General features: G+C 42.6%; 3 protein-coding genes across 6 annotated transcripts; 1 reads left to right on the plus strand and 2 right to left on the minus strand.

Annotated features, from left to right (window-relative positions):
• Nucleotides 1–212: 212 nt before the first annotated feature.
• Nucleotides 213–11491, minus strand: LOC124058204 (glycerol-3-phosphate acyltransferase 4). Of its 3 annotated transcripts, none has more exons than XM_046387202.1 (13): nucleotides 11232–11491; nucleotides 9841–10484; nucleotides 7285–7354; nucleotides 6882–7182; nucleotides 5633–5707; nucleotides 5419–5508; nucleotides 3245–3338; nucleotides 2987–3102; nucleotides 2696–2751; nucleotides 2523–2608; nucleotides 2256–2384; nucleotides 2032–2111; nucleotides 213–1608 (listed from the first exon to the last, which is right to left on the minus strand). In XM_046387202.1, the coding sequence occupies exons 2-13, from the start codon at nucleotides 10006–10008 to the stop codon at nucleotides 1500–1502; spliced, it is 1374 nt and encodes a 457-aa protein (XP_046243158.1). In that variant the 5' UTR covers nucleotides 10009–10484; nucleotides 11232–11491; the 3' UTR covers nucleotides 213–1499. The 3 variants fall into 3 exon arrangements, with proteins under 3 accessions (XP_046243158.1, XP_046243160.1, XP_046243159.1); XM_046387204.1 differs by having other exon boundaries at nucleotides 11169–11491; XM_046387203.1 differs by lacking the exon at nucleotides 11232–11491 and adding an exon at nucleotides 10975–11150.
• A 298-nt stretch (nucleotides 11492–11789) lies between these two features.
• Nucleotides 11790–15140, minus strand: polr3d (polymerase (RNA) III (DNA directed) polypeptide D). Its single transcript, XM_046387206.1, has 9 exons — nucleotides 14985–15140; nucleotides 13895–14056; nucleotides 13703–13746; nucleotides 13453–13607; nucleotides 13243–13367; nucleotides 13002–13161; nucleotides 12551–12798; nucleotides 12319–12471; nucleotides 11790–12219 (listed from the first exon to the last, which is right to left on the minus strand). Exons 2-9 carry the CDS (start codon nucleotides 14048–14050, stop codon nucleotides 12103–12105), a joined length of 1158 nt encoding a protein of 385 aa, XP_046243162.1. The 5' UTR covers nucleotides 14051–14056; nucleotides 14985–15140; the 3' UTR covers nucleotides 11790–12102.
• Nucleotides 15141–17085: 1945 nt separating this feature from the next.
• Nucleotides 17086–22967, plus strand: LOC124057786 (phytanoyl-CoA hydroxylase-interacting protein). 2 transcript variants are annotated; one of them, XM_046386339.1, is made up of 5 exons: nucleotides 17086–17229; nucleotides 19388–19564; nucleotides 20940–21114; nucleotides 21326–21443; nucleotides 22119–22967. In XM_046386339.1, the coding sequence occupies exons 2-5, from the start codon at nucleotides 19388–19390 to the stop codon at nucleotides 22663–22665; spliced, it is 1017 nt and encodes a 338-aa protein (XP_046242295.1). In that variant the 5' UTR covers nucleotides 17086–17229; the 3' UTR covers nucleotides 22666–22967. The 2 variants fall into 2 exon arrangements, with proteins under 2 accessions (XP_046242295.1, XP_046242294.1); XM_046386338.1 differs by lacking the exon at nucleotides 17086–17229 and adding an exon at nucleotides 18257–18397.
• Nucleotides 22968–23706: the final 739 nt, after the last annotated feature.

Raw genomic sequence — 23706 nt, forward strand, 5'->3', positions numbered from 1 at the left:
TGAATTTAAATGCCAAATATCTAGCATTGGGACACATTGCAGTTTGAATCTGATTATTTACCTTAAACATCAGCAGCCATTTGTCTAGTTGTAGTGGCATGTTCTAGTTCCACATTCTCCAAGAACAAATTTATAACCATTTTGTGCATCGGAAAAAACAAAAATGAACTAACAGTGTGAGAAGCACAAAAAAAAACCTCTTGAAGTCAAAAGTGGAGCCACATTCTTGAACATTTATTTTGCTGAACAGATCGACATGGTCTAAATCCCTGATAACAGCAAACTAGAGAAATTATAGCCTCAGGGAGAAATCTCTGAAGGCTGACCGACCATTTTCCTCAACTCCACGCTAACAGGGAGTCCAAACTACAGCTGCACTTTGTCTCTCCTTGAAACCACCCTGAGGAGGCTGCCAAGTCCAGGGGAGATATTGATGAGGGGGCACATAAAGACAATAGCTTCTGGAGTTCACTTAAAATAAATTAGGCAAAATGGTCACTGCACAAGCAGGAAGTACATTAGTTTTAATGTGCAACAGTTAATTGTCACATGTTTTAGTCAGGAGACCAGCTGTGTGGTCATTATCCGACATCACTAACTGTGCCATGGGCGCCAAACGAGACCACGTTAAAAGCATCCCAAATAAATTCTTAATGCATGGACTACAGAACCCATTTACTCCAGTTACGCTGTATTAATAGCTGGAACTGGAATATCTGCCTCATTGCATAAACCTCCCTCAGTAACCGTGGGTGCACAATTTCCACTTCATAATGTGAAGATTTACACATTCCATGGAAGAAAAAAAACAACACAGAAACGGACAACGTATCAAGAGCTCATCTGCAATGTAACTCCTATGGTGACCACATGTGTTGACACAAGTCTTAAAACGCAAAGCTTAAAATACAAGGTTTTTTTTTTCTCTTGGAAAAAGACCGTAAAAATATCTGAAATGTAACAAAATCTGGCATTGTGCCCTTAATGATGGACACAAGTCAGTCATGCAAAATCCCAACTCTGTCACAGGCATTAGCTTTAGTACAAACAAGTTTTTATCTACAGTAACTCTCTTCTACATCCCAGGTGTAATCATGTCTGTGACTTTAAAACATGACAGTAAGATGAAAATTAAAAGCTGAAACTATCAAACAAAGACAGGAACTCAACAGAGATAATACAAGTTTTCCCTCACAAGACTGCCACCAAGGAAGACAATGCTCCTGTACTGTGTGCACTTTGCTCTCAATACAAGCAAAGTTCCATGCGAGCGATTCCAACAAAGGACGACAGACCCAGAACGGCCCGTAACAGCAACGCAAACTGAACATGCCAAGCTGAGGCAGTGACCGAGAAAGCCAAATGGAGTGCTGTTGACATCAGAGAAGGGATTTTCCAGTCCGGAGCTCCAACAGAGAACGAGACAGCGTTGCTGACTGCCTATTTAGTCCGAGGTGCCCGAGTGAGTTTCTGAGCCAGTCCACCTCCACAGAGGTCCTTCAGGAGCGACTGCGGTCCTCTTGGGTGCCCACCAGCATTTTACTGTACAGCTTCTGCTGCTCTTCTTTGAAGGTATCTTTTACCTTTGCTCGCTTCAATCCTCCGTCCCTACAAAAGAGTTTACAATTAGTCACAACAAGCACTGATCTGGGGGGCAATTATGCAGTTCATCCATATTCTACTGCTGATTACAGATGGCAACGGCTTCCCTGATGGCACCTGTCAGAGGTTTTGATGTTTTGGCTGATCCGTGTTAACACAGACCTGACTGAAGAAATGAAAACCAATGCAATACAATCCTCTTTGACAATCTTTTACCAACATTTTAACTTTTCTTACTACATCTAACTACATACACCTGAGGCTGACAAGTCAAAATGTCAAGTTATACTGCAAGCTGTGATGTTTTTACTGACCCCATATGTCAGTGTTGGAGGCAAAATATGAAAATGTTTAACTTAATTTTACGCTATCACCTGTGATAACATTGAAAAATGGTCACTTGTTTGATCTGAATGGGTTTTATCTTACCACAGGAGGTCGACCAGTCCGCCTTGCCTGGCTATGGCTGCCTTCACACGATTGGCAAACTGCACAGCATCCTCACCCTCCTGTTGGAGAAAATCAACATGAATGTGAAAGGCAAACAAGTGATCATAAGTAACAATGCACATCATCACATTTTTTTATCTGTATGTTCTGTTCTGATGATATGCTGATTGTTTCATTCATCAAAGTTAACCATGAAGACTCACCTCTCTAGACATGGGAGGAAGGTACCACACGCTGCACACGATGGCCCAGCTGCTCATCATTCGCAGCAGGTAGTTGACCATCCCAAACTTGCTGCTGTTCCAGAAGGCATCTCCGAAACGGGGGTCATACTGTGAGGATCAAACACACCACACAGAATAATCAACACATGAATTATTTCAAACAAACTGTTTGTTTGTCGATGGGTAAATGGACATCATGTTATAAAACAACCTTTCACATAAGAAAAGAAAGGACATCATTCTCACCTTAATGGCCACAGGGTAGACTGTGGCACCAATCTCAAAACTGCCCTTCTTGAACATCATAACTGATGTGTTGTTAATGCAGGTACCTGGACGTTTTAGAGATAAAGGAAATTCAGACTTACAGACATTAAAAAAAGTCTTTCCATCTCTCCAAGATAAATGAGGAAGCTCACCTTCTGGGAAAATCAGAATGGGCAGTTTAGATTTATCTTGCACATGGTCACTCAATCTGCAATACAAATGTATCAAAGTTATTATGAATATATATATACACTTTATACTATTTATACTATATTTTCACAAGTTACACAAGTAGTATTTACAGCAGACTAACACTCAAAATAAATATAAAAATGTACTTTGAAACAACTGATTGTAAAAAACAAACAAAATAAAAAATTTTCCTTAAAGACTAAGAGGGGAAAATGCACAATATAATTCAATAACAAAGATTGTAATACTACCGCTTGGCCACTAGGTGTCTGTCTTTGACTTCTGAGCGTTCAAACCAAATGTGTGGACAGGCCTTGACCATGGATCTCTGAATGACCCCCATCAAGCCACCGTGAATTTGGCCGACCTGATATGACACAACCAACATATTGGATACCAACACATCTATTTCTGGGAGAAATGGCATTTCGAGAGACAAGCAGCTGCTATGGAAGAAGTAACCAGAGTCAATGTTTTTGTAGCTTCCTGCTAGACATCAGTGTATTTACCATCGCATAGCAGCCGTCACTGGCCAAGATGATGACATCAATGGGCGAGGTGTGGTTGGCGACACATATTCCTCCATTCTTGGGTTTATTTTCACTGGAAAAATTCAAACAGGAAGACTGTTAATCTATGTATTATGAAGTAACTTCCTGGAGGATTAACAATGCAGAGTGTGATAGCAAGTGTCAAAGTACAGTTTTAGTGCACATCACAATAAATGAAGAAAGCAATATAATCACGCCTCAAAGCCGTCCTTTTCCACCAAACAACGGATGCTGCTTCTCACGGACTTCTTGCAAGAAACAAAAGCAACCCGTGGTGGATATGGAAAAGGTTTGACCCCCAGAACATGCAGGACCTGAACATACTGAGTCCACATTCCAAAGATAGAGTTACTATCTTAAATAGAGAGGGAGAGCAACACTTCCTGTGTCACTTGTATATTTTTAGCCCCAGACTAGAGAGGAATACATGTCACAACAGGCTATGCCTAGATGGCAGACATTAAGAAAGATGGAAGAACATACAGTTCTTTTTCTCACCTCTATCTCACCTTTACCTGTATCAATGTGTTTAATTCCCCAGATGAATTAAAAGGTTAAAATGATCACATAAAATCTTGCGAATTCAAATTCTAATAAAAAAAAAAAAAAAGAAAAGAAAAAACTACTATTTTGACTGGTGCCTCAAGATGGGCAAGTAACTTAACTTCAGATGACATTTCATTTCATGTTATTTCAAATTCAGTCAAGCATACACAGCAGTTAACCAAATACAACACCAGCTGTAACTGATGGGCAACTACACAAAGTCTGAACTTCCTCCTCCTCGTCCTGTTACACGTGCCATCCTCTATAAAAGCTGTCAGTATTTTAACATTCTTCTCAGATTCTTACACTGCTGCATGTAAACAAAAACAAGCCTCACTTAGAACAAATCACCATCACTACCAACATCCATTTAAGGATAATGAAACGTGTGCCTGTGAAATAGAATTGTGAATTCGGCGGCTTCAAGCATTGTGTGTTTTATCTTTAAAATGTTGCTGTAGCTTGATCAGGTGTGCCTTGGCATCACAGACCCAGGTTTTGTGCTTCACCTAAGCTCATATGCCGGCTAGAACGAATACGAGTGTGGACAGTCTAGCCTCAGGCACCTTGCCTTTCGTACTCGTGCTCTGGGTTCTCACATCTCAACTGCTCACACACCCTGGTTTCTGTTCTCTAAAGATAGCTCATCTGTCAACATTGAACAAATCAGCACCAGTGACCTCTGTACAAATAAAATTCAATTTTCTTTACAGGCTTCAATAATCGACAGTGGGACTGCTACATTTTTGGGACATAGGCTTTAAAGTGCTAGCGGTGTGGCTGCCTGCAGCTTAAGATTAAGTCAAAAGGTCACAAAAATCATATGACATCTTCAGTATTTGCAGTGAGAACTGAACTTGAGATAGATTGCCAAGGCGCTGTTCACAAAAAGAACTTGAGAAATTGACCCACAAAATTCTGCTGAAGCACTGCAGCAGAAGTGTTAAAAAAAGAAGAAGCAGAAGCAACAAACCAGCAGAAGAACCATTTGCAGTAATAGTTACAATAAAGATTAACCAAAAAACTACTAGAGAAGATGACAAGTAGCCAACAATCAAAACAGCAAAGCCAAGTCAGCTGCAATTTGTCAGGCAAAATGTGTGCAATGGGAAATGAACTGTGAACTCTGTAAAGACTCTCCATACGAGCAGGTCAATGTTACATGTGTATTTTCAGTATTTGAATATACAAAGGTAACTTTCCGATTTGTAAAAATACCTGCAGTAATGACAAGCTTTCTTTAAAATATACAGGGCTTTGACTTATGTTTTCATAATTAGGCTGGTAAATAATCACCCCTGTGGTCTCATAATTATGCTGTTATTAAAAGCACTGTGGTAATGTCAAGTGTTTGTGCCCCAACTGCCAGTTCATATGGGTTAGGGAAACTGGTCTGGCTGCTATGGGTCTTTTATGGATTTTGCTTCCATTATTCCTGTTGACAGAATTACCACGAGTCATGCACTGAGCTAATTTGAACTAATGTGAACTAACTTTCCCACAATGTGTACTGTTCTACCTACGAAGACTGCTCACGCCCCATGAAAGTTACCAGTCACATAACTTCAAGAGATGTGGTCCTTTACCTGTCGTGGTAGGTTATAATGGCAGTCAGAGCTCTGACACATATTCTGTAGCACATCAAATGGACTTTCTCACTCAGAAAGTTTTTCATCCTGTAAGAAGAAGAAGAAGCACACAAGAACATGATGCACTCTGTGTGTTGAGATGATTACGTCCAGTTGATATGAGGTGATGTTCTTGATAAATGAAAACGGACCTGCTTGCCGTCAGTCTTACCTTCCGTTCGGCAGTAGCCCAACTACACAGGTGAGGAACACGAGCAGGCCCACACCAGTGAAGGCAAGTGTTACCCTGGTGGAGAGACCGAAAAGGAAAGTTACACTTATTCTGAAAAAACTAAAACACAAATATGCTGGATCAACAAATTCAATGAAATGATTCGTTTTACTGGCATTTAAAAGCAAGAACACAAAGCTTAGCCATAAAAGTTTCCTTCCATACTACAAGTTCTCATTGAGAAGATATAACCACTAAAATAACATGGAAGGATAATGTAGAATTTCCCTTGGGAACGAATAAAAAAATCTGTCTATCTAATATTAATGTTATGTTATCCAGGGAAGCAGAGTTCTTGTTGTCACTTTAAAGTATGACACTCTCCTCTGTTCTCATTGACACTGAGAACAGACTCCAGTAAATGCAGGATGGCATATTAGGTAATGTTTCACATGGCCAACAAGTGGACTTGGTGCTGAATAAATTAGACAAGGATTAGACAAACATTAGAGTCAGCGAGTCAGGCCAATATTTAATTGGACAAGTAGCCTATTGAATGAGAGCATCTATTAACTGGAGGGAAAACTAGAATGGTGTCTGTCTGTGTAGCGGTGGCCTGATTCGTCTCCCCACTGGCAGCTGGAGATGAGCCAGACCGGCTTAGTACTGAGTCACTGTCCCTGTGCCTCTCTAAGCTGACCCTGAATGAAGATCTCCCTCTGTTCATTTCATGTTCAGCTCAAACCCCATGCAGAGTGTGCACACACGTATTAATTCCCCAAATTCTTTAATCAAGCTGTACGCTGTCTCCTTACAAAAATGCATGTTTATACATCAGCTGTTTCCCATGTGAATTCACCACAACATTTACCTTGTGACTACAAAGGTCACAAGGTAAATGACCACCTTGTGACCTTCCTTGACCACAAAAGGAACATGTCAGACTCACATGTTATTGTACAGAGTGGCTACACTTGGGTTGGGCAATCGTTTCTATTTTCATATCATCTAGTCACGGTTACTTGACATTGCCGATAGATGATCTGATCGTCATGCAGCTGGAGGAAGGGGGGGGAGGTGTTGCATCATAGCACATCACTGAAAAGCCAGTATAGACAACTTAGTCTTTGTGTCAGAGAAACATGCAACATTTTGTATTCGGCATACTACGTGTTTTACCCAGAAGAGGGTCACCGTGGAAATCACCTCTAATAACAAACAAGGACCGGGATGGAGGTGCAGCTAATACCTGAGAGGCAGCAGGAAGCCATAGCGGATCAGCAGGCCCAGCCCCCATAGGACGGTCAGCCTTAGGCTGATGTAGTGGAAGTTGTTGTTGCTGCGGGTCAGCAGATTCCAGGACTCCAGCTCCTCAGCAGTGAACCGCTTGGTCACCTCATCATCCATGATGCTCTCCACTCCTCGCCGGGCAAAATAGAAGATGTCAGACATCTCAAACTCAGGGGCTGAGTCCAGGTCTCTGTTGCTGCCACTCCGCCGGATCTCCTTGATCTCCTCCTCCAAAGAAGTGGGTTCCTTGGCAATGATAGCTGAAGCAGTCCAGAGAGACAGGATGTCAGCAATACTTGCCTCTATAACAAACACATGTACCAAACATGAACACGTGGGAAAACACACTGACCACATCTTACCGTTTGAATAGGGTTTGTACAAGGGATGATTCTTTTCTTTGGCTCCTCTCTCTATCCTAAGTGTGGCCCACTACAAAAAACAAAAACAACAAAGGTGTGTAAAAACAAGACTTACCCAAAAGGCATGGGATGCAGCATTTTCAAGTACTTCACTAACAAAGTAAACAAAAACATTGATGCACTCACATTTAACAGTTGTTGAGACCAAAAACAGTTGAAAACATTTCACAGCCAGCTACCACTATTTGCAAAATGCTGTAATGCTTAACTTTCTAAATTTGATCATTCAAGAATCTCAATCAACACACCAATTTCTTCATTACGATCAGAGTCACAAGTGCTTAATGCATACGTTTTCGACCGTTAATCTCTCTGATTAAGTGTGTGTAACTGCCTGGGTATGAAACCTCCACTGAGCTGACGAAACAAGACTGTGACTTCTCAGAAGTCAACTTTCATGCCTTATCGGTAACCTCAGCCACATTTTAACTTCATTATGCAGACCTCTCCCACTTCAGTATGTTTAACTTTGTGCGCCCTCTGCATGCTGAAACAAAGCAGACAGGTTTCATCCAATGAAAGGCAGGAAAAGGACACAGTGTTCTAGCTGGAGGACAAGCAGGGAAGATCAGGAAATCATTTTACTGGATGTTTCACTTGGCCAACAGTCTCAAACTACAGCAGCACATGCTAACTCCTCGGTTTGTCTGCATTGATCAGCGGTAGTGAATTACCGTAAGTTTAATTAAGCTGATTGGAAGTACACTCAGGAGACTGTTCATATTGTGTACCTTCCATTAACGTAAAGTAAGTATGAAAATCGACTGATTTATAGGCATAGGCTTCTTTCAGCACGACTTTTGCAGCCATAAGTTGTGGCCTACATCACTGTGTTGCTCTACATTCTTTGATGTGTTCTGCAAATGCTCCTGGCTAATTCCAGTGTTCTGACATAGCTTACATTAACAGCCACACCTTGGCATGCAGTGATACTGTATGTCTATTTGACCTATCTATCCTAGCCGTCCATGGAATCTGCACACACATTAGTAGCCTAACTAGCATTACCTTTGCTCTCTTATACAGTTTTAAACCGTGTCGTGACAAGCTGCACTACTGAGTCAACATATTAAAACGCAGCTGCAGCTGACAGTGAAGATTATTTGGGTGGTGAAAAGGAGGAGCACACATGCACACATGTGGCTCCACAGCTGTGTGTCAAAGTGGAGGTTTTTATTTATGTATCCCCTATGATACACAAACACAAATACCTTTCACTTTTTGTCACACTTGATGGGCTACACATACTTTCTTTAAGCAGTTAGCTGTAAAAACAAAATGCTACTGTAGTTCTTGTGCTGAACTGAAGGAATGAGGCTGGATGCCTGATCATTCACATTCAGTTTTTTCCATTCATCAAGCCATTTCCATTCTGAAATGGAGACACGGATGCAACTGGAGTCGTGAACTAAGAATGTCTCTCATATCTCCCACTGGTCCATTTATATCTGGCACAAGCCCTGCTCTCAGAGCTGGAAAGGGATGAGAGCTTTATTAGTGAAAACAGACCAGAGATAGCAGGAGGAGAGAAACCGGATAAGCATGTCTTGAGTCATTAAATGGTGAATTAGCCTCATTGCACGCTGAAGCTGATGCCTTAATGCCATTACTGGTGATTCAAGCTCAGTTCTAGACAGCGAAAACTGCAAATCAGTAAGCAACATTCCAGGGCTGTTAGAGCCATGTCACAGACAACAGTTAGTGACAAGGTCTGTACTACGGTTACATAACAAGGGAAAAATAGCTCTGTGGCTGGGATGTTAATCTGTATCAGCCAGTGAATACAATGGTGACTAGCTGGATGCTGCCTTGGTCAAGGGCACTGACAGGAGAGCCTTACATGTTCTTGATGGTGGGAAAAAGCTGAGCACCCACAGGAAACTCATGTAAACATAAAAAGAACATGAAAACTCCCATCCTGGCCAAGAACTGAATTCAGAACCTTCTTGCTGTGAAGCAGGACTAAGCCATCATGTTGCCAATGTCTGCCATGAGATGTGCACATGAATCCAGCACTTTTCTAACTTACTTCGCCAGAGCTGCAGCTTCAAAAACATAATAGAAGTAACTGCTTTCCAAAAACAGAACTGACTTGTGTTGATCAAAAGGGCGAGAGAGAAAATACACCTACGGCAAATACAGGCTGTCCTTGAAAAACAAAACCGTCAACTTTTGAAAGCTGTTATACTATTATAAACTCCTGTATGTTCAATGACAGGATGTTTTACAGGATCAAGTCATAAAAAGCAGGACCTGTGCAAGAGTAGGAACACAGCTTGAGACATACTTTTACATTGTGTGTGTGTGCTGTTTCCAACCCAGTACTTCCTCAGTTTCAACCCAAAGGAAATCATTTATTTATGATCGACAATTGGCTCTAATCTGTATCTGTATCTGTACATATATGTACATCCAGTGTATATGTATACATATACATGTTCCTTCATCTCTTCAAATAAACACAAAATAGCGGGCCATTGTGCAGTATGCTCTTACCTCAAAGATCTTTAACAAAGTTTTCATGTAAAGACGTCGGATGCCAAAGGACACCCCAAAAATGGCAGGTACAATAATGAAGACCAGCAGCAGGGTGAACCAAACGGTGAAAGAGATGCCCAGCAGGATACACACCAAGTTGTCAAAAGGGTTGAAGAAGAACTCCATCTTGTAGTCAGGAGGGCAATAAACTCAAACAGTTGAAATCAGAGGGCAGTAGGGCAGCAGAGGTACAGCTTTCCACCTCCTGGCCCCCCAAGCGGCCCTTATCTTTTGTCAGAAAAAGGTCTTCATGAAGATAACTGGGGGATGCAACTTCTCCTCACACTGAACAGAGAATCAACATCAAAAGTGCAACTGAACATCTTGAAACTGCCCTCTTGGGCAATAGCAGTGAATTCCATTATTTCCAACATCAGTTTGCTTCTGAAGCTCAGCTGAATTCAATTCCAGAGGAAACTAAGGTCGAGTCTTAAAAGCGGTGTTGATGGCGGGTCCTCGCTGCAGATGTCCTCTATGCTATGTGAGCAAAGCCTCTCGCTGGCGAAGAAGACGTAAACAATGAAAAGAAAAACAACAGCACAGCAGGTGGTTCTCTGGTGCGGAGCAGATCCGGGGACTCTGCAGCTCGGCTTCACACAGATCTGCAAAGATGTACAAACAAATCGTCAAGGATGATCCCTGTTACAGTTGTGTCCTCTATGACCCGAGTACTTTGAAACGCGAGACAGAAAACGTGTCTCTGAGCAGAATAATTAAGGTGAACTAAGTTGATGCTAGCCGAAATGAATGCCACCCACTCTTCAAAAGAGTTTGACTAAAGCTCGTGTATCCCTGTTCAGTGACGGACGTTAAGTTTATGTGCTAACGTCACTGTTTATCAGCCACGGTGCCGAGATAGCGTTAGAGGCCATTCTGCCCTCACCCCCTGGTATGATGCAGCAGGACGGCTAACGAGAGGCTCCATCCCATGTAAAACCACACTGAGATTAGCTTGGCTCATCATTACAGTTAACAGTCAGCGCTCACTGTGATCATTTAACAGCCTCCCGACTCCATATAGGCAGTTAATTAAAAGCACGACCTAAGCTAGCGGCGGGTCGTGACACTCAGAACTCCCCTTACGTTACTCACACGGACGATTTAAAGTTAGCTTGTGGCCTCCGAGCTAACGGTTATGCTAAATTTTTGTCTCCTGGTGTGCTCCACCTCACTCAGCTAGCTCCTCTCGCGCAGCCCTCGAGGGTGCTATCCCGGCGCTGCGTGAAATGCTGAGCAAACCTTTTTGTTCTAAATCTTGCATTCGTTACGTAAACTTAGTATCTTACAGGCTATTCTCGTAGCCAATTTTTAACGTGGACGTAGTTTAGAAGACTTCTCAGTTAACCAACCTTCAGTCTGTACAGTAGGGGTCTCCTGGTCAATTTGATGTCTTTGTCTCGTAGACTGTAGCCAAACTCCACCCGACGGGCTGACAACGGGCGGCTTGATGATGTCTACGTATTTCAAACGACCAGCCCTCATCCTGAGTCACAAGACACACGTGGCTGTACACTGACACCTGGTGGTCAAATTAGTTACTGCACTGTCCTTTCACGTTAACGTATATTTTTCATGATGTCCACCAGAGGCGCTGTGGATCAATGTTTTTGTAAGCTGTTGTGCATCTCATAACACAATTTTTTGGCCACATTAGCGTACCGGCAGCAAACATTAAGGTGCAAATTAAAGAAAATTAAAAACACAGAGAAAACACAGCAGGACAACTGACAACGGTCTTTTCACCTTGCTGAATTTTCATTCAGTTCAACTCAGCATTACACTCACATAGCTCAAACTTAAGCAAATAAAACAAAAACATAGAAGGCCATTTTCTTAATTTTCTTTCTCTTTGTTTTTGATGGGTGGGTGAACCAACAGCTTAAAACATTTGACACTAATCACCAACCTGGAATAACAAAAAGGTTTTTTTTATTCACACATTTACATCCATGTACAGTCTTGTCAAGTCAGCTAAACAGTACTGAAATTTGGCACACCGTTCAACCTTTGAACCCCAAACTAAGATCCCTATCCAACAAGACGAAAATAAATTCATATTAAAATGTTGTTACAGCAACTCTGAACACACAAAAGAGCATTCAACTGCCATCAAACTTGTATTGGATGTCAGGTGTCCCATAGTAACGGCGAACCTCCTGCCAATGTCACAACACACAAGCGCATCCCAAGGCTCAGTCCTCTCCAGTGCTCTGATGAGCGTCAAGCGCTGCTTTCCAGCAGAGCCTCAAAGTCTGGGGAGCAAACCATTTTGTGTTTGACATTCCCCAGTACAGCCAAGTCGCCCGTTCTTCCTTCTGTACCAATAGAGACCAGCTCCTGAGAAAACAGGGAGTGAGGATGAAGAAAAAACAGAAATGTTAAGAGTGCAAATTCTATGATAAGAGACAAACATAGACAGAGAGACTATAATCATACCTGAAGGAAAGAGCATGATGTTCCAAGAGACACATCAAGCGTCACTTGTCCCAGTATGAGCTGCACACGACCTGACTTCCTCACCAGCATCTTTCCAACAAGACCCTCCCGCAGGTCTTTCAGATTGCAGCTGTTGTCTTCAGTTTGCTCCTCCTGTTTAATAGCAAAATACTGTTTACATGTATAACCACAATACGGTATATTATTGCATATAGATGACGGTTATGTCTACCTGAGACTCTGTTTTCAGAAGCACAGACTGTCCGTCCTCTGACTGCACTTCTGTTTTCACCGGTCGGTGCTCTTTGGTGGGAGGCTGTCCGGGCAGCGAGTCGGGCAGCTGCATGAAGAACAGCTCGTCCCCTTTGCTCAGACTCCACCTATGCAGCAGGTCAGACAGAACTTCAGGCTCAGGGAGAGCAGGAGGCTTGAAAATTGCCTCCGACTTCTTTATTTCCGTTTCCACTGGCTCCTGTTTAACTGTGGAGCAGATAATGTACGCTTTGAGAGAGCAGTCGATTATTTCCTGCTTTCACAGAGAAAAAAATACTCATAAATGCTGGAAACACAAGATGCTGACTTGGAGCTTTCAGTTTAATCCTGTTTCAAAAATATTAATGATTTCATGTTTTTGTGGTGTGAACATTTCCCAAAAAACAACAAAGCAGGTGGGCTGCATTTACCTTCAACTGCAGCCTCCATGGGTTCAGCGTCTTCCTCCACCTTTTCAATTTTAACAGCAGCGGTACTAAATTCCTCCTTGAATCCCCATCCTGACACAGCAAGGGGAAGCTGGACAGGGCAGCTCTTCTGCTCACTCCTCAGGAAGGGGTCGTCTATAAACTGAAAGAACGCAACAGGAGAGGAAAGTTAAACTCGTGTAGAAACTAATAAAAACTAATGCCTGACAACCAAGGCATTTACATTATCTCTCTCCAGACTGCGCAGAATCTCTTTGGTCTCCTCCTCAGTCTCTCGCTTCTCCTTTTTAATATTGATGATGGGCGAAGGTCCCACGACTGGAGCATCTCTCTCACTTTCATAGCCACCTGCGTACGATGCAGAGTTTCACGTAAAATAACAAAATAAGTCACAGTTATGCTTGTGCGAGAGATTATCCAGCTGAACTCCCACCTTTCTTTTTCATCATCATCTCTGCAGGCCCCTGTTCAAAAATAGAGTGGGACTGGATGACCTCCGGGCGACCTCGGCCCCTGCCTCTGTCTCTGGGACCTCGACCTCGATCTCCATCCTTCCTCTCTCTCCTCTGCCCGCCCTCAACTTTTGCTCTGACAGAGACAAAGTTATTAGTCAAAGTAAAAACCCACTTTCTCTGGCATATTTTTTTATTATTATTTTTTTAATTTTATTTTTATGAACTTACTCCTCTTTGGCTTTGCGGCCGATAATGTTGGGTGTAAAAGTTTTCTAAAAGAAAAAAAAATAAATAAATGAAACAAAATCAGCTTTTCAGATCACAGCGTTGGCTGAGGAACCACTGAGGAGTTGACTGTGCATCGTGCATTTGATCATTTTCAACAGCTCTCTGAAAACAGTGGGACAGTGGGTGCATTACCTTCTTCACGCCTCCCAGGGTGAGGTCTCTAGATCGCATCGAGGGGAGACGTGCAGGAGAAATGGCGGCTGAAGGTCGGCGGCCCATCAGGAGTCCTCTGCCGCTCCCTCCAGGGGTCGGTACACGTTGACCACTGGGGTCACCTGAGTCTGCCATCCTAAACTGGAGACATGTGTGAGTGAGCAGTAATATTAAGGCTGGTAAAATAATTGTTGTTATTTTTCACTGAAGTATTTTGGACAAGAGCAATACTATAACAGTTCTACAACTTTCTGCACTTGTTTAAAATGAACAAATACTTCAGCCTGTATGGTTTTTATCTGTACGTTAATGGTGTTCAGAAACCAAAATGAGCAACCACTTCAGACAGAAGACATCCTGACTTCTTTTTCAATAGAAAGTAAATAGTGAACATTTTTGCATATAATGAAAAGACACAGATAATGTGGTTAATTTGTTCTCTTTTCTGAGCAGTTAATAATGCATTGACTCAGTCACTTGTAAAATAGTCATTTTCCTTTTCCTTTCCTTTTCATAATTCCAGGGAATTATTAAAGTTTATCTTTACTGTTGAGCCTAGATGCCATATTTGAGTAACACACGCGTCTATTATAGAACTATATTATCCTGAAAAGTACTTGCTATTGTCTGATAGGTTTTAATTACCACAGCACACGATCTTATTACATCATTTCGACAGTACAGAACATATGAGAATTTTGCAAAAATACTGGTACTGATCATTCACAGCGACATTATATCAAGACCTACTGGAAAACTGTTATTCTAACAGACAGCAATTGTTCCTAGAAAGGCTCTGGTCAGCAATGCTTGGAGTTCAGTGGCAACTGAACAACTGGCAGCCATTTTAAGTGACCACAAGGCAAATGACAACTTTAACCTTTTCTGTATGTGGCGACCGACCACGACTCGTCATATTTATTGATATTTCTTCAAAAGCGCAGCAAAATACAAATAAAAATCAGCAACACGTGGCCAAATCAAAACACGAACACAACGATCCAACCGTACCGAACTTTAAGGCTGTAAAGAATAACTTTAGACGCACTCTGCTTCTCCAGATACTTACGTTATGATTCCCCGGATTTCCTAACTGAATACCGACTCCAAAAGTGCAAAAGAAGAGTCATTACAAGTTGTTTTGCGCTAGTGCTGTTTCTGACACTGCGTGATGGGCGGCGCCATGACACTTCCGCACTGTCATCAGCCTCTGCGTTCACGTGGATCAAGCCTGCGCACAAAGACTCGCATAGCCTTAATATAACAGAAGAAATGATCAGCAATAATTTTCATGGTTACCTACCTTATGACCAAGTTTTGTGGACTTTATTACGAGTTCACGATAAACAAAAATCATAACATGTAGAAAAAACACAACAAATTCTGTGAGCTTTGCGTTTTTTTGTGTCAGCGTACAAAGCATAATTGATTTAGCCTCAGACTGTACAGTTATTATAATATATATTTGGGGAGGGGGGAAAAGCAAACCCCCTAATATCCACAAATATGTAGAAAATATAAGTTTACCTTCAAATGTATTAGAAAGGAGAAAACTAAAATGTAATAAGAGGGAATGGAGGCTATATGACAGGAAATAAGTTTTCAAATGTGTTGTTTTTTGTGTTTTTTTTCTCAGGGAGAGCCTCCTGGCAGACTTGGTTCCCGTCAGTGTTGTCTTAATGGCCACAGCCTTGCAATAAACATCAAGGGAACATTAAGCCATCTGTGAAATTTGTCCGATGGTGCACACAGATTCACATGCACATCACACATGCTTACACATCAGTGCAAGTTGTTCTATTACCATCCTGCAAAAAGAAGCTGAAATCAAAAGGAACAAGAAGGAGAAATAAAATCCCTGCTCCAGGCTGCTTCTGACTGTTTTTGTGCCTGAGGCCAGACATCCTCTCCAACCTGGTGGAGTCTGGTCTTGCTGATAATGCATGGACCTTGGGGATGGTCTCCTGATATCCGGAGGGTGAATCCACACAGCTTTTGGAAAAATATGCATAAGCATAAATGAAATACAAGGGATGCTGTCCTTTTTAGGACTTCACAATGTAAATGGGTCCAATTCTGCTCTCAGCACACAGCCAGCCCTCAAAATAAAAGACTATTCCCACCTCTGGAGCTGAGAGGGTTATTTGGATAGAGGCAGACTGTCATGCCATGACTAATGATGGATGATTGCAGTTTAATTACACTCTGAGGGTATCACTTATCTGTGGCTGGGTAGAAATAAATGAAGCTTTTCAATATCACACACAGTCTGTGGAATTATGGCAATATATCTTTGTCCAAATATTATGTGTCTGTGAGAAGACTGGACTCTCACTATCCGTTTATCCCTTTGTTATCTGCTTTTATGCTATGCACATATCCATTGTTTTAGCAGCAGATTATAGCTATTAATCTGGGAAGGGTCTCTTTAATCTCAGAGGAAATTTAAATTTAAGTTGTCCCTTAAGGTTAAATGAGCACAAAAATATCCCTTTGAAAATTGAATGCCAGTGGAAATCTGCTTACTCTGGACTTACATAGTGGCATCCCACGCCTCCGGATGGGCCGGGGGGAGATGGCCTGTGGGGTTAGTCCATATGGCATAACAGTTGGCACGTGTATATTTTTTGAGGTCTTGGTGGTGCTCTGTGGTATTTACTGGGGCATCACTCAGCATAATCTCTTTAGCCAGTGAAGCATGAAAAAAAAAAAGCTTTATTTTTTTCCCTCACAGCCTTTGTGTCCATCCTGTCTCCATATCAGAGAGGTGACATGTATGCAACCAGCTGAGTGCTCAGTCTACATTATAGCATGTGTGGATTTAGTGCCTCGAGGCGGACTTACTGCCCAGTGACGTGTTGTGTGTGATTGGCTGATGAGAGAGCGATGCTGACGAGGTTGACTCTCTCACTGTGGTCACACTCCAGTTGAAATGTTCCCTTTTTTTTTTTTTTGCTTCCTGTAGATTTTTAATTAATTCTGTGCGGCTGTATATATGAGTCAAGTAAACATCATCCCCAGTGCCCAGAGCAAAAATGAGACTGGGAGGGAGGGAGGGAGGGAAGGAGAGAGGTGGTGGTGGGGGTGGTGGGGGGAGGTTAGAGTGTTTGTGTGACACAGAGAGTGAGAGAGAAACAGACGGAGAGAGGGAGAAAGAGATAGAGAGAGAGAGGAGTCAGTGTGTTCGTTTCACCTCCTAATCAGTTTTCCTGAGGGATCCATCATCAGCTGCAGCAGAGGAGGCAAAAAGCGGAAGACAGGAGAAATCAGCCTGGGTTTAATCTACTCCCATCAAAAATTCAAGCCTAATACAAGTAAGGAATCTTTTTGAATAGATCCTCGTAGTGCTCAGAGAATAAATTGAATTGGACTCTCAGCGTATGAAGTTGTGGAGATCAAATAACCTTATGTTCTGCTCATGAAGTCAGATGAATACAGCAATTCGGGTGTTAATGCATGCGTTTGATTTGCATGTTGTTCTGTGTGTTCAGTGACATTTATTGCCAACTTCTGGCATTCATTACATCCCTCCCATGCCATTTCACGTTAGGCAGTGATTATGTTTCACACAGCAGCCATTCATGTAACGTAATTGATGTTCATTTCTTTAAATTTTTATGCTTGGTTTAATTGTGTAAGGGGGTGCAGCGCTTAGAACTGTATTAGTCATACAATATCTCTGTAAAACAGCTTGTTTTTTGAACTTCACACAACATGTCGTAGCATTTCATACCGTGTAATGGCCATTTCACCCTCTTTAGTTCGAAAAATGTACTGAGGTAATTGTACCTTTTCTTCCTCCCTTGTTCTCCCTGGAAGGAAAATGACTTTGAACCACAGAGTTGCTCTCTGAGCTTTCCTCCATGTGCATGAATGCAGCAGTTTCTTTCATGGTGCTGTCTCACAGAGAAAACAACATTTCTGTAGTGCAACCGAACAGCCAGATGCAGGCGCTTCTTATGATTAATAATACCTGTTCTAATCATTAATTAGATCCAGCTGTCATATTTAGAGCAAATAGCTATCAAGTTTTGCAGCAGTTTTGCAGCAGAGTGGACTGGCTCACATTTTATTTTACAGGCTGATTTCTAAATGAGGGTGATGGTATTTGTGTGAACTGTATTCACATGCATTTGACCCAAAAGTGGAACACACAGAGAGACATTGGGCTTTGACTTGTCCTGTGAGAATCTTCCTATTGCCCCAGTTTTTTATCTCTGAAAAGACACCATGGTGAGAAATGAGAACAGCAGCTGGAAAACAGACGTGTGGAAACACACGTGTGTGTGATGCAACTGCTCTTTCCCTGCGTGCCCTCGTGTGATCGAGCTTCTGCACAAATTTCACAGTTCACAGGCTTTAACGAGCTGCTGCAGCCTGTCCATCATACTGACTGGAGAACACCTTAACAGACCTCACAGTCAGACAATGACACTACAGCATACAGCATCCACGGGATCACACAGACACCAAAATGAGCAAGTAAGCATTGTTTGCACTAAATTGCTATTTTAGGCGCATCTGTGATTTAGCATACGCTCAGTGTGAGAGTGATTTTAATTGGGGAAAGATGCAACTTGCTGAGAAATAAAGAGAAAATGCTTTTAAGCTGCTGAGTAAGCTACACTAGAGGTGATGAGAGCAATAACAAATGCAAGATGGATGAAAATTACAAGCAAAAATGCGGAGAAAAAGATGAGCACTAAGTCTCAGGGCAAAAGAAGATGACCACCGTGCACACGCTGCAGAGACTTACCATCAGCTTATGAGAGGGAATGTGACAGGTAATCAAACACAAACACAGGGTGACCGTCAGATTGCCCTCAGGGCCGTGTGCAGCAGCCTGGATCGAACAGCTGATGGGCAACAAAGGAAATATGATCATACATCACCTTCAGCTGATACCTACTTAAACCTCCCTTATTTTTGCCCAAACAACAAAAGTTGCTGGAAGATTTCCCTTGAGCTGCAAGCGGTTCACTTGCTCAGCTGTTTTTGAAAATGGCATGCACTTCAGCGAGGCGACATGAGTGTTTGAAAAGCCGAATTCAGTTTAAATTGCTGCTGACAGGTGCAGCCATGTTTTTGTTTGTGACCCCTTCGTTGAGACTTACAGGAGGAAGGCTGCAGACATGTGGTTGCTGGGAGACTGCTGTAGGTGGATTATGAAATGCACGGGGGGAAAGCAGAGGCCAGTCACTCAGCTGGGAACGTATCGAGTTGTGTAATGATGGCAAATGTCAGTTAAGGGTGAGACAAGGGGAGGTAGGAGCAGGGCAGTAAATAAAAACCTGCACACACATCCCCAAATTAAAGGTTAATTTGAAGTATCCGAGGTGTTTCCCAAGTGTTGTGGGGTCCACTTTACAGCTCTCTGTGATACAGTTTAATCTCTCTCAGCAGATGTTGCCAACGTCCAGCAGATTACTCTGTGGTCTAACTATCCTCTTTTATCCCTCTGTTTCATTGCAGATGACAGAAATGGACACCGCTCTCTCCACCCCATGCAATATCCAGATTTGTGAGGTGACCTGCGACTCCTTCCGCATTGTGTGGGATATGCCCCCTGAGGACACCGCCAGAGCCACGCACTTCTTCATTGACCTGAGCCGCAAAGAGAGCAGAGACCCCAACCGCTTTAAACACAGGGTCTGACAGTCTAAAACTGCTGCACCACCTCATTTACCTTCTTCTATCCTTTCCCTATAGCATATCTGTCCATCACATCAGTGTGTCTCCCGCTGTGCTGTCTGTGTTCACATTCCAGACTCACACCAATCAACTTTCATCACTGGACTGAGAAAGAAAAGAAAGAGTAAAATAATAGTGGGCAGCCAAAAGACAAGAAAATGTGCATTTTTAAGGTCTGCTTTGGTTGACAGATGGGTTTAACTGCCTTATGATATTCTGCATTAGTCTGAACACAGACAACAGTGGCTGCGCCCTTTCAGTCACTTCCAATACAAGCAAAAAAGGAAAATGAGTGCAGTCAACAGCTTCAGGCAAGTGACTCACTTGTACACTGTTTCCTCTTAAAGTGGACAAAACTGACAAATTCATCAACAACAAAGGGCAGTTTCTATGTTCACAAATGTCACATGCCACAGTAGCAATGTGACAGTTTCCCCTTTTGTTTTTTAAATAAATATATTAAGTTCAGGCAGCGAGAGGAGATGCTTTATACCAACACATTTAGCTCCATCTGCAGGCCTGGGATCTGCAGATCACTTCAACGTACACAATGTTGTCAAAAGTATTGGGACAGACCTTTATTATTGAATTCATGTGTGCTATGGGGCTGTTTTTGGGCTCGGCCAACATCATATTGTGAATATGTTAGCAGAATGCTGATGTTAGCATTTATCTTAAAGCATCGCTGTGTCTGAGTGAAGTTTCACAGAGCTGCTAGCAAGGCCACAGACTGTTAATCCTGCTTAAATGTTGCTAAAGGAACATTTTTTTCACCTTGGCTGAAAGCCCACACATTAATAATGTCATCAGCATTTAAGTGATAAATTGTGAATCTAAATTTATCCCCAGTAGCTGAAGCCTACCATTTATAATCTCCTGTCAATTCAGATGCAAAACACTGTTTGTAATTATTACCTATTACTGTAGCTGCCATTCAACAGCTGAAGAAGGGCCTTTGTGAAGTCAAAACAGGTGTAAAACTGAGTGAGTAGTTGCTGAATGGAAGATATCTCTTTTCTCATGATACACAAAGTGGCACAAACAAACTTGCATCAGAGATGTTGCCATGGAGCCTCTGAGCCCCTGGTAATTAGCTGTACTTCTTAGGGGCCTTGGCCAAAACAAAGCCACTGATTTGATTAGGTGTATCCTAGTTACAGCAACTTGGGCTAGAAGTGGAATATCATGCTAATAAGGCCAGTCTTATGGAGGGAGGTGGTTGACTTACCAACTGCATTTACATTTGTTTTGATATGTAAATTAAACACACGGTGGCATGCTGTAGCCTTGCATCCTGTCCCTGATGTCAACTCCTTCCTGCTTCATCCTCCAGGATGTGCCAACCAAGCTGGTGGCCAAAGCCGTGCCGCTTCCCATGGCAGTACGGGGACACTGGTTCCTCAGTCCGCGGACAGAGTACTGTGTTGCTGTCCAAACTGCTGTCCGACAGCCAGATGGTGACTACCTGGTGTCAGAGTGGAGCCAGGTGGTGGAGTTCTGCACTGGCGGTATGATACACTATGCCTGATAGCAAAAGTAACACTGATAATGTCTCATATAGTGAGTATGACAGCTTTAACCGAAGTAATACAAGATAAGTGCAGAGAACTGCAGTGCGCAAAAGTGACAAAAACACAGTTCTGTCTCAGCACAGAGCGTTCATTAGCATTTCAAAGTAGTGCACACTTTTGAAATGGCACAACTTCTATCAATTTGCAGACTATGCTATGGAGCACCTGCAGCAGCTTCTCGATAAGGCCAAGGGCTCAGCAGGGAGGCTGCTGAAGTTCTCTGTGTTTTATCGCAACCAGCACCCAGAGTACTTTGACTATGTCAGGTCAGTGCTGCATTCTTATCTCGTCTTCATATGAAGCAATTCCAGCAGCAATTAAAACAATAGTACAACATTTTGAGAAATACAGCTTTCTTGCGGAAAGTTAGATCAGATGATTGACACCACTCTCATGTCTGCGTGATAATTAGAAGCTACGGCTAAAAGCTGCTTCAGCTGGATCCGTCCTTAAGTAACAAAATCAACCTACTCACACCTCTATAGCTTACTCAATAAGTTGTTAGATCATGGTTGTTTGATTTGTGTAAAAAGGGCATGTTGAGGTTTTCAGGGGTGTTATGGACCGGACTGTCTTGGTTAGAACCAGTAACTTCCAGCAGCCAGAACGGTTGTTTCACACGGTGAGACTCCTGGAAGTTACTGGGCATGGTCAAGATACAGTCTGGCACATAACCAGTTGTGAAAACCACAGCTGACTGATTAACTAAACTTTATGGCTGCTGAGAGGTAAATTTTGTTACCTTTGAACAGAGCCAGAGCTGGCGGGTTCCCCTTGTTTCCAGTCTTCGTGCTGAGCTAAGCTAATCGTTGGCTCACTGTAGCTTCTTTTTTAACTTACAGACATAATTGCGGTATCAATTTCCACATTAAACCCGCACCACGGGTGTGTACTGTATATACTGTATATCACTCTTTTTTTGTCTTCATATGTTGGGTTAGAAGGGAATGCGGGGGTCTGATGCGTCCAGCCCTGAAAGACTGCAGCGGGAGTCACGGTTCTCCTATCAATGGCAAACTTCACGGAGTCTTCTTCAGCTGCAACACAGAGTTCGATACAGGCCTCCCTCCCAAAGACTCACCGTACGGCCCCCTGCGTTTCCAGATCCCAGCTGGACACCTGCTGAACCCCAACATCAGCCTTTACTTTGCAGACTTCTACTGTATGTACACAGCTTACCACTATGTAGTGCTGGTGCTGGCCCCTGTCGGCTCAGAGGGAGACACCTTCTGTCGTACCCGTCTCCCCATGCTGGACTTGACCTCCAACCCTTTCCTGACATACACTGACCCCCAGACCCCGGGAGAGGAGCCTCTGTTCTGCCATGCCAGTGACGTCATCCTTGAGGTGCTTTTCACAGAGCCAGTTCACCTGGATCAGGGCAGCGTGGAGCAGATCAGCGGGCACCACCAGCTTAAGAGTCTGACGACAGCCAACGCCAAGAAAGACCCAAGCTGCAAAGTGTGCAACATCAGTGTGGGACGCTGAAGGAGATGCTCATGTAGGGCAGAGCTGGGGCTATGTGAGCCTGCAGAACTGATGGACACAGCGTGCAGGGCAGAACACAGTGGAAACAGCCCACCTCTCGGGTGCATGCATGCTGCTGTCCCTCTTCCCTCCTGCCTGGACTAGAATAGTGAGTATTAAATAGAAGACTTATAATGTGTATTACAGAACTTCATCATGATCACAGCTGGATTTTCAGTAAACATCCATCTATGACTGCTAAGTGAAGACATGATAGGCTTTAGAAGAAAATCCCTGCTCCTTATTTGTTGAGAGACATCTCTGTGGCATTTTCTGGACATCTTTCTCAGAACTTATTTATTATTATTATTTATTTATTTTTTGCTTGATGTGGTTTTTGATATGCTGGACTACTAGTTAGACAAGATTTCTTTTAAAGAAAATCTGTGTTTGATACATCCTGAAAGTGCAAATGCTAGAAACAAGTCTCTTAAGTCAGTGGTCTTAAACATTATGGAGATCATAACAAATATTTTGCTATTTCTGCTTCTTGCAATGCTCTCTTTATGAAGTCACAGACAGATATTCTTTGTCTTTAAAAAAAAAAAAAAAAGACTTCTGATTGCCAAATGTCTAATATTAGTGTTGCATTGTAGCTTTAACTACTTTTCAGCATCCCTGCCAAAAACTGAATTCTTCTTGAAAAGGTAACTGTAGAGCTATGATTATGAAGGTCATTGTAGTCCATAATTACACACACTGTCTAAATGTTGCATGACAGACTCAGAAAAATATGGTGCAATGTGACATTGAAATCAGTGGCACTCAGCGTGTTGGAGGTTTTAGGAGGAAGGTAATGGGGAAGATGGTATCACAAAGTTCCCTGCAATCACACTGTGACAGCGAACCCCAGCTCTGTAAATAGGGCCGAGCTAAAATTAGCTTCTCTCTTGCTATGGGGCTTCTGTTTGTCCCTGCCCAGTAATCTCTGACCTATATGGGAATTCCAGAAACGCCAAAAGTGAAAGGGATCCCCTTTCTGGTGCTCAACAGTAAGACATG

The sequence above is a fragment of the Scatophagus argus genome, chromosome 4 (assembly GCF_020382885.2).
Source record: "Scatophagus argus isolate fScaArg1 chromosome 4, fScaArg1.pri, whole genome shotgun sequence".
NCBI lineage: Eukaryota > Metazoa > Chordata > Actinopteri > Scatophagidae > Scatophagus > Scatophagus argus.

Bases quoted from the DNA above. Each gene is read 5' to 3' on its own strand.
- LOC124058204 (XM_046387202.1), bottom strand. From the start codon at position 10,008: ATGGAGTTCTTCTTCAACCCTTTTGACAACTTGGTGTGTATCCTGCTG. The intron at 5,708-6,881 runs GTATTAGCTGCA...TCTCTCCACCAG, and splicing joins GGCTTCCTGCTGCCTCTCAG to GGTAACACTTGCCTTCACTG. The intron at 2,385-2,522 runs GTGAGAATGATG...TGATCCTCACAG, and splicing joins TCTACCCTGTGGCCATTAAG to TATGACCCCCGTTTCGGAGA.
- polr3d (XM_046387206.1), bottom strand. From the start codon at position 14,050: ATGGCAGACTCAGGTGACCCCAGTGGTCAACGTGTACCGACCCCTGGA. The intron at 13,747-13,894 runs GTAATGCACCCA...TTTTTCTTTTAG, and splicing joins CCCTGGGAGGCGTGAAGAAG to AAAACTTTTACACCCAACAT. The intron at 12,472-12,550 runs GTAGACATAACC...GCTATTAAACAG, and splicing joins TTCTGAAAACAGAGTCTCAG to GAGGAGCAAACTGAAGACAA.
- LOC124057786 (XM_046386338.1), top strand. From the start codon at position 18,344: ATGACACTACAGCATACAGCATCCACGGGATCACACAGACACCAAAAT. The intron at 18,398-19,387 runs GTAAGCATTGTT...GTTTCATTGCAG, and splicing joins ACAGACACCAAAATGAGCAA to ATGACAGAAATGGACACCGC. The intron at 19,565-20,939 runs GTCTGACAGTCT...TTCATCCTCCAG, and splicing joins CCAACCGCTTTAAACACAGG to GATGTGCCAACCAAGCTGGT.